The sequence below is a fragment of the Rhincodon typus genome, chromosome 22 (assembly GCF_021869965.1).
Source record: "Rhincodon typus isolate 14 chromosome 22, sRhiTyp1.1, whole genome shotgun sequence".
Lineage (NCBI taxonomy): Eukaryota > Metazoa > Chordata > Chondrichthyes > Orectolobiformes > Rhincodontidae > Rhincodon > Rhincodon typus.
The window spans coordinates 35,784,134-35,793,891 of record NC_063353.1 but is presented as its reverse complement, the minus strand read 5'-3'; the positions used below and the strand labels follow the sequence as shown (position 1 = coordinate 35,793,891).

General features: G+C 41.1%; 1 protein-coding gene across 5 annotated transcripts in view; it reads left to right on the top strand.

Moving 5' to 3' along the window:
- Nucleotides 1-13: 13 nt before the first annotated feature.
- The window catches only part of klhdc10 (kelch domain containing 10), a 29,978-nt gene continuing 20,233 nt past the window's right edge, over nt 14-9,758 (top strand). Inside the window, exon 1 of one of the 5 annotated variants that reach the window (XM_048610213.1) lies at nt 14-128. In XM_048610213.1, the coding sequence (XP_048466170.1) occupies nt 29-128 (100 nt within the window). In that variant the 5' untranslated portion in view covers nt 14-28. Of the gene's footprint in view, nt 129-388; nt 701-9,758 lie in introns of those variants that run through there. The other 4 variants (XM_048610214.1, XM_048610215.1, XM_020516507.2 and 1 more) reach the window with 4 other exon arrangements.

Here is a 9,758-nt window from a genome sequence, read left to right as displayed (position 1 = left end):
GCTGCTGAAGTTTCCTTGGATTACAACAATGGCAACACTTCGAAGGCACTTCATTGGCTGTGAAGCGCTTTGGGGTTGTCCTGAGGCCACGAAAGGGAGCTGTCTAGATGCAAGTTATTTCTTTACAGGTGCCTAACCGTAACCCTCAAAATCCCCCTTCGTGCAAAGCCACGGGAGATGGTCTAAGACGCGAATCGTTTGCTCCAAGGCCAATGTGAACGATTACATCGGCGCTCGCTTACATCGCCTCTCCGTTAAGGGGGAGGGCGGTCGGATCCTTGAAGTGGGCTAACTTGGAGCTCGATTGGTTGTCACTTAATAGGCCCACCTCACAATAAGGTGGGCGGCGATTGGGCGGGCTGGTGAAGAGTAAGTTGGTGATTGGCTGTGGCGGCGGCCTGTTTATGTTGTGCAAGTTGTGGGGGGGGGTTGGGGAGGATGAAGAGTGGGATGTGAGCCGGAGTTTGTCCGTGAGGCAGCGGCGGGGTCTGAGTCTGATCAGCGCCAGGGCACTACCGGCTTAATTTTAATTTAATTTTGAGGCAGGCGGGCGGGAGTAGAGGTGGGGGGGTTTATTTCCCCCGGGTGTCGGGTCGCTCGGCGGCCACTGCCGGGTCCGGCCGCTGTGTGGGGATGTCGGAGCCGCTGCTTCTCAGTCAGTTCGTGAAAATAACCGGGAGGCCGCAGGCCGGGCCACCAGGTCAGTGTCCGTTGCAGCTCCAGCCAAAAGCAATTCCCCCACCCCGTTATCTAATGATGGGCCACTTGTAGACCGAGACGTTCCTACATATGACCAATTGGACAATACAACACTTCAGGAATCACATAGTGAAGTCGTAAAGGTCGTAAAGTTCTCTTTATGATACAGTTGTTTCCAGACAATATCAGTAGAATGATAGCTGATGTTTCGGGTCTCGACCTGAAACGTCAGCCTTCCTGCTCCTCTGATGCTGCTTGGCCTGCTTTGTTCATCCAGCTCTACACCGTGTTATCTCAGATTCTCCAGCATCGGCAGTTCCTACTATCAGTAGAATGATACCTGGTCATGTATAAGTAACTACAACAAGCCCGCTTCCTAGCCAATATTTGCTTTCCTTCGAGTAGGTACTACATCTAGCCAGCAACCACTGCGGAGATATGAAGTTATTTACCAATAACTTCTTAATCATTGTCCACTTCATAAGTCTAAGTATGATTTGTGGTAAACTAGTCGTGGTCAGAATTAGTTCCGGTTGCATCTACAAACCTCTTGGCGTACTTTACGGTCATTGCATTCTCCTTAGCTAGTGGTATGTTAGAAGCGTTCATGCAAATCGAGCCACAACACGTGCAAATGGCTGTAACTGTCAAGTCAGAATTTGTGCCTGCTCCTCTTCATGTTATCTAGATACTAAGGCAGACTATATGTTATAAAGGTTGAGTTAATGCCTATAAATGTAACCATTTAGAATGTCCTTGTGGTCAGATCCTTTTATAGTAAACTTCTTGCATTTAAGTCGTCTATAAATAGCTAACTTGTATATAGATTCTAGATGTTCATTCAGAAGTAAGTGGAATGCAACTGGACAGTCAATAACCATCATTATTTTGGTAAACATATCACATTGAAAATGAATAGCAATTGCAGACATCTTGCTGCAATTAAATCCGACTTTGGTAAGATTGTAACTGGAGTGCTGTGTACAATTTGGTCACTTTAGTCAAAGAAGGATTATGTTTTGTTGGAGGCAGTAGAGAGAATGCTAGGTTGATTTCAAGAATACAGGTTTAGTCAATTATTAGGGAACTTTCCAATGAAGAGATGCTGAGTAAATTGGACCTATATTCTTTGGAATTTAGAAGTCATCTCATTGAAACATATAAGGTTCCGAAAGAGTTTGACAGTGCTGACCATGACTGTCTTAATACCTGGCCAAAAAAAGGGGTGGCTGTTTGAGAATAAGTGGATGGCTATTTGTAACTAAGATGAGAAATTTCTTCACTCAAAGGGTTGTGAATCTCTACCTCAGAAGATTGTGGAGCTGCATCACTGAATGTATTCAAAACTGCAATAAGGAGATTGACTCCTGAATTGAGGAATATAGTGAGCAAGCATGAAATTGCAACAGAAGATTTTATTGAATGGTGAAACAGATTCAAAGGGTTGTAAGATTTCCTCTTGATCTTATTTTTGGGCTTGATTGTGAAGTTAAGTAGGATAATCAGAATTATGACAGCACAACCTGACAGTATGTCTTGTGTAGTGGAAAAAATATTTACAGTAGAAGGGGTTACAATTACCACTTGAGCATGCAGTGGAAAAAGGGAAAAAAGTGAGAAGTCCCTGAAGAAATCTGAAGTTTAAGTGGAGATTTAACTGGCAGATTTGGAACTTCAAGACGCTGAATATGTAGTGGCTAAACAATCAACAGTGGAAGTGAGGGTTGACTGTTTACTGTTGCAGAGGCAGGAGAAAATCACTAAGCTAAACCATGAAATGATTTGAAAATAAGAATAAGAACTTAGAATGAAAACTGATGTGGCATTAGTAGAGGAACACAGCAGGCCAGGCAGCATCAGAGGAGCAAGAAAGTTGATTTTCGGTTTTCTGAAGAAGGGTCCCGATCTGAAACGTCAACGTGCCTGCTTCTCTGATGCTACCTGGCGCTGTGTAGCTCCATAGCTCCAGCTCCACCCTGTGTTATCTCTGACGCCAGCATCTGCAGTTCTTTCTGTCTGTGGCATAGTTAGTTTAAGCAAAGATGGCTAATGGGAATATGAAACTTGGACTTCTGGAATCCTACAGCACAGAATGAGTCTATTTGGCCCTTTTTTTTTACTGCTTCTGACAGTTTAGAAGATCTATTTTGTTCCAACCCTTGGCTCTTTTATCATTGACCTGAAAATTCCCTTTTTTAAATGTATGTTCAATTTTATTTCAAAAGTTACTATTGAATCTGCTTCCACTATCCTTTCAGGAAGCATAGTCCAAATCACAAGGGCTTGTATTTTTGAAAAAAAGTCTCATTCTTTGCTCTTCTGCCAATTTTATTAAATATGTGCACTCTGGTTGCTGATTGGCCTGCCAGAGATAAACATTCCCCTATTTACTATACCAAAACCCTATAATAGATTTGAACCCCTCTGCTTATCAACTTAGATAAAGGGTACATGTGTGAAATATATTACTAAACACTTAGTTATACACAGACCTTGTGCAAGTCTGTAATGTTACAAGTAGTGATCTTGGCATGCTGTCCTATTTCCTGTAACACTTTTCACAGTCTATTTGTTGATAATGTGCTTTTGTTATAAAAGTGAAAACTCTTACACTATAGGCAATTGTACAAGAGATTTGCAAGTATTTACTTAAATCTTCCATATAAAGTCATAGAGGTTTACAGCATGGAGTAGGCCCTTCGACCTAACTTGTCCATGCTGCACAGTTTTCACCGTTAAACTAGTCCAATTTGTCTGTGTTTGGTCCATATCCCTCCACACCTTTCCCATCCATGTACCTGTCCAAACGTTTCTTAAATAGCACTTGCCACCACCTCTACCTCTGTCAGCCCATTTCCGACACTGACCACCCTCTTTGGGGGGGAGAAAATTACCCCTCTAGATACTTTTGTATCTCTCGCCTCTGATTTTAAACTTATGCCCTCTAGTTTTAGACTCCCCTACCGTGGGGAAAAAGCTGTTGGGTATCTACCTTACCAATGCCTGATGATTTTACAGACTTCTACAAGGTCACCCCAATATGTTGTATTTCCTATCTTGTCTCACATGCTACATAAACTTGAGTCATATTGGAAGAGGTCAGAATGAAGAAATTGTTGCCATTTGGAACTTTATTGTAGACACTCCAACAATAGAAAATGTTATAGCCACAGTGTCTGCATGCTCTTAATTGACTTATGTGTAAAGTAACCAGTGTTCACGTAATTTCTGTAACCAAGCTACAGACGCTAATGAATGTTATTAAACAATAGTGAATTCACATATGGTTAATGAATGACAAAATTTTCCATGCTAGTGTTCTTTTGAATGTGTTTTGCAGAACATACTCTGTCCAGGATGCCATAGGAGATTTAGCATTTATGTATCTTTCCGAATTCAGCAGTGAAACATGTGAAAACTCTTAAATCATTAGAACAGTTGCACAAAAGAGATCTCTTTCATTCTTTTTTCTTTCTTGCATGCCCCTGCTTGCGCTTTTACCATATTAACTCACTGTCAGCTGCTTTTATGCATCAAAATAGGTCACGTTCTGCCTTTTCGTTGAGTGCGTCCACCCAAGTATATAAACAGTAATGGATTCAACAGCAAACTTATAGTACTCCACTCATTATTTCTTTCTTGTTGCACTGAGCAACTCTACCGAGCACCTGCTACTTCCTAACCATCACTCAGTTTCTTATGCAGGCTTGTGTTGATGCAAGCTTTTCTTTTGAGACTACTTCCTTTACTTTTTTGTCCCTTTCCTGAATCAACTAAGGTTATTTATTTTGCAGCACTTCACTACATTAATGGTGGTACCCTTTCCACAGGAGGTGTTTTATAACAACATTTGACACTGAGCTGCATAAGGAGATGGTAAGAAAGGTGACCAAAAGCTTGCTCAAAGAGGTTTTATAGATCATCTTAAAGGAGGACACAGAGGTCAAGATACTCAGAGGTTCAGTGAAGAAATTTCGGATCTTGGGATCCAGGAAGTTCAAAGCATCACTGCCAGTTGCAGAGCAATTAAAAGTAGAGATTTGTAAGAGATTGTAGTTGCAGGAGTGCAGCAATCTTGGAGTTATGTAGATGTGGCAGAACATGGTAAAATCATTTCTTCTATTCCTTTACCTCAAGTATATAACCAATTCCCTGTAATCATGATCCTGTCAAGCCTTAAAATTCAATTGTGGTAAAGCATTCTGCATTTTTTTTTTCTATTCATTTAATGAATGTGGGCATTAATGGCAAGATCAGTGTTAATTGCATTTGAGAAGGAGTTGATGAACTGTCACCTTGAATTAAAATAAATGACTAGTGAGGCGGTTTCAGAAAGAAGTTAAGGTACAGCTACATTGCTGTGGGGCTGGAGTCACAGAGGCCAGATTGTTTTGTCCTTACCTAACCTCTTTCCCAAAGAGCATCAGTAAAACAGATGCATTTTAATGACAATATAGTCATTTCGCGATAAATGTTACTAATACTAACTTTATTTGTTGCAGATTTATTTAGTTAATTGAATATACAATCCTCAGTTGAGTTGGTGGTATTTGATCACCTGTCTCTGCAACACAAGTCCAATTTGCTAACCACTATCTTGAGCCTACTGATATCCCTGTATGAACAGATTTTTGACTTTTTTTTTCCTTAGTTTATCTACAGATACAGTCTATGCCCTTTTTTTATTCACTCATCACTCATGGGGTGGGCATCACTGGCTAGGCAAGCATTTATTACCCAACCTGACATATCCTTGTGAAAGTGGTGATAAGCTGCCTTCTTGAATTGTTGCAATCCATGTGTATTGAGTACCCCCATGCTATTAGGGAGGGAACTTGAGGATTTTGACCCAGTGATAGTGAAGGAATCAGTGTATATTTGCAAGTCATGATGGTGAGTGGCATGATGGTAATATAGAAACAGAGAAAGTAGGAGTAGGCCATTCAGCCCTTAAAACCTGCTCTGCCATGCAGTATGATCATGGCTGATCATCCAACTCAGAAACATGTTCAAAAACAGGAGTTGCTGGAAAAGAATCAGGTCTAGCAGCATCTGTGAAGAAAAAAAATCAGTTAACGTTTTGGGTCCGGTGACCCTTCTTCGGAAACCTGTTCCTGCTTTCTCCCCATATCCTTTTGAATTGTCCTGTGGCAGAGAATTCCACAGGCTTACCGCTCCCTCGGTGAAGAAATTCCTCTTCCTCCTCCTCCTCCTACTCAGTCCTAAATGACCTACCCCATATCTTTAGGCTGTGACCTTTGGTTCTGGACTTCCCAGTCATCATGAAGATCCTTCCTACCTTTACCCTGTCTAGTCCTGATAGAGGTTCCTATCCATTACCCCTGTATTCTTGTAGATGTCAGTGAATGTAGTCCTAACCAATCCAATCTGTCTTAATATGTCAGAACTGCCGTCCCAGGAATCAGTCTGATTGTGGGTGCTGGTGTTTGAGTATCTGCTACCCTTGTTCTTCTAGATGGAAATGCTTGTGAATTTGGAAGGTGCCATCTAAGGAGCTTTGGTGAATTTCTGCTGTGCATCTTGTAGATGGTATACACTGTCGCTATTGAGCGTTAGTAGTGGATGTGGTGCCAATCAAACAGACTGCTTTGTGTTGGATGGTGTCAAGCTTCTTGAGTGTTGGAGCTGCATCACCCAGGAGAGTATTCTATCATGCTCCTGACTTGTGCCTTTTGGACAGGCTTTGTGGAGTTACAAAGGGAGTTTCTCACTGCAGGATTCCTAGCTTTTGGCCTGCTCCTGTAGCTACTGTACTTATATGGCTAATCCAGTTCAGTTTCTGGTCAACAGTAACCTCAAGGATGTTAGTGGGAGAATTTGGTGCAAGCAATGCCATTGAATGTCGAGGGATGACTGTTAGTTTGTCTCTTTATTGAAGATGGAAATTGCCTGGCATTCGTGTGGTGCGGATGTTACTTCCTGCTTTTGAGCCCAAGCCTAGGTGTTGTTCAGTCTTGCTCCATTTAGACATGGGCTGCACTTGTATCTGAGGAGTTACGAATGGTACGGAACATTGCTGTCTTTGGCGAACGTGCTCACTTCAGACTTTATGGAGAGAAGGTTGTTGATGAAGCAGTTGAAGATGGTTGGCCGAGGACATTATTTGTTAGCACTGTTGACAAACCCTTTCCATCATTTTATTGATTGGATGGTAATTGACTGTATTGGATTTGTCCTGCTTTTTGTGTACAAGGCATACCTGGCAATTATCTATACTGCCAGATGGGGACAGTGTTTGTAGCCATACTGAAACTGCTTGGTTAGGGATGTGGCAAATTCTGGAGCAGAAGTCTTCAGTGCTATTGCTGAAATGGTATCAGGGCCCATAGCCTTTGAAATATCAGGTGCCTTTGGCCTGATCTTCTTCTTGGATGAATTGAGTGTGCAGGCTCACTTTTGTAAAAAAAAAAAAAAAAAGTCTGACTCGGGCAAAATCTTGTTTCTCAATCTCTCTTTTCTGCCCCGTTAAGAAAAATGCAGGGGTCCGTTAGCTCGGTTGACTGGACTGCTGGTCTGCAATGCAGAGTGATGCCACCAGGGTGGGTTCAATTCCAGCACTGGCTGAGGTTACCATGATGGACTCTCCTGGTGACCCTCAGGTTAAACCACCACCAATCGTTTCTCTCTGACAGAGCAGCCCTGTGGTCTGGTAAGATTATGGTGACTTCACCTTTTTATCTTTAAGAGAAACTTAAAATGCTGGTGTCAAGTTCCTTCTGGTATCAAATCAAAGTATTTCAAGGAAACTGGTCTGCTGAAATTAATTTTATGATACCGCAAAGGTCCAAAGCACTTCCCAAAATGGTCATGATCCACTGGATGAAGTCACAACACCAAAGTGTAAGCAGGCATTTGTAGAAGTGAGTTGAAAGCTTGAGCAAACATGCTGCACTAGCCACACCCAACAGATGGCCATTCCAAGAGTTGTCAACATACCGATCATTTGGTTGTTAAGTGGAGTATTACAGATCAGATATGTTCTGAAGTGTGCTGTCCAATCTCCAACCTCTGTAATCCTATCAGGTACCAAGTAGCTCAAGTGAAGTAGGTGCCAGTCTTCCAGTACAATGGCCCTTTTGACACAGGTTTCTTAATTTTAAAAACAAAATTCCAGTGACATTAGATTAACTCTATTCCTAACATAAAATGCATACCCAGTAACTGCATTCAACTCCAGTGTAGTGAAATCCATTTTTGCTACAGCCACCCCATCAATACTTCACACTTGTTTCTCCAAACTTAATTTTCCTCTTCAGAGTTTTCACCAGAGTAGTACTGTAACTGCTTGCAAGGTGTCTTTATGGATTATATGTGATCTACAAACTAATGCTTACGGTCCAGTCCAGATATCATGCCGCTGTGCTTCATTTCTAGGATTGTAGTCAGTAGTTGATGTTCAATTTTATTGAAAGGTATTGTTAAGAGGAAATGTCAATTTTTTTGGAAAGGCTTTCCATTAATGGATAGCAATTTTAGATGTACCACTTTCACATTTGTGTAGGGTTATACTAGTATATTGGTTATGGTATTGGACTTCAGTCAAATCGTGGGCAAACAATCTGGAAAGACAGAAAAGAAATTGTGAAATCAAGTCCTAATGGGCAGCCTTAGAAATTTAATTTGATTTTTAATAACTTAAAAATTAAAGAAAACTAGTTTCAGTAAAATGTCTATTATTACAGTCCACTAATCCCTTTAGGATGGGAATCTACTCTTGTTGCTTTTAGCCTATATATGACTCCAGGTCCACACTTTTAATTGCCTTCTAAAATGACCCAGCAAAACCACACAAGTAGGGTGTTCACGAAGACTGGTTTGTCTGCTATTTGAAATGCTATATGTTAGGAGCAAGTGGAAAGAAGTGAACGTCCTCCAGAGAATTGATGCAGTATATTGGGTTTTGTGTCCCCTGAACCCCTTTATGGGACAAGAAGGAAAAACAGTTATGACCTTTTCATTCAATTCTATTTTTTTTTTTGTCTGCTTATGATTTTGGTCCAAGAATAGACTTCCTGTTTTGCTTCTGATCAGCATAGTTTACATGCTGGGGGAAGAGAATGTGTTAACCATCAGTGGTTAAAAAGCTTTGGTTTCTGCTGATGGATAAGGGCAAAGGAAATTGATAGCACCCTGGATTGATGAGTGTCTAGCTGTACTATTCATTCCATAAAGTAGTTATGCTTAACACAAGAGATTCTGAGAAGAGCTTCTGTTTGTAGTTGTTGGGATTTTAAGCATTTATTTTAAAAAGCCTTTGAAATCACTTGCCATTTCAGACCTTTACACAACACCAGATTTGTGAATGACATGGTGTTTGGCAAGTGCATTCTTGGGAGAAACTTTCTCCTTTCATTAATTGTTTCTTAATGTGGCAGTGGGAGCTAAGAAGGCAGATCTTGCTCAGCCCTTCAGATGGTACATATGGTCTGATGGTCAAAAACTATCGAATGGAAGATGCAAGGTTAAGACCGCTATCGTGCAGATGTTTGTGTGAATGATCCTATGATGCTGTGCTGGTTCCTGTTTCCTTCAAAAAAAAAAAAAAATTTTATATTTTATGTAATTCTTTTGCATCCTTCATGCCTCCCAAAATGTTTATTGTCAATTAGTCACTTTAAAGTGTAGTCGCTATTGTAATGCAGGAAATGAAGCAGCTAACTTAAAAACAGCATAGCCCTACAAACAAATGTAACAATGGATTTTTAAAAAAAATTAGGGATAAATGTTTGCCAAGATGCTGAGAACTCCTCTGCTCCTTGAATCATGCCATAGAACCTTTTACATCCACCTGAGAGGTTTGTTGGGCATTTGTTTCAAGTCTAATCTGAAAGACATTGGCCCTGACAGAGATGTCAGTCCCTAGTATTGGTTGCCAGTGTTAAGACATGGAAACAGACAGCCAAATCAATTCAGCCTAACCAATTCAGCCTAACCTGTGATAACAAGGTGTAGAGCTGGATGAACACAGCAGGCCAAGCAGCATCAGGGGAGCAGGAAGGCTGACAATTCGGGCCTCGACCCTTCTTCAGAAAATGGGA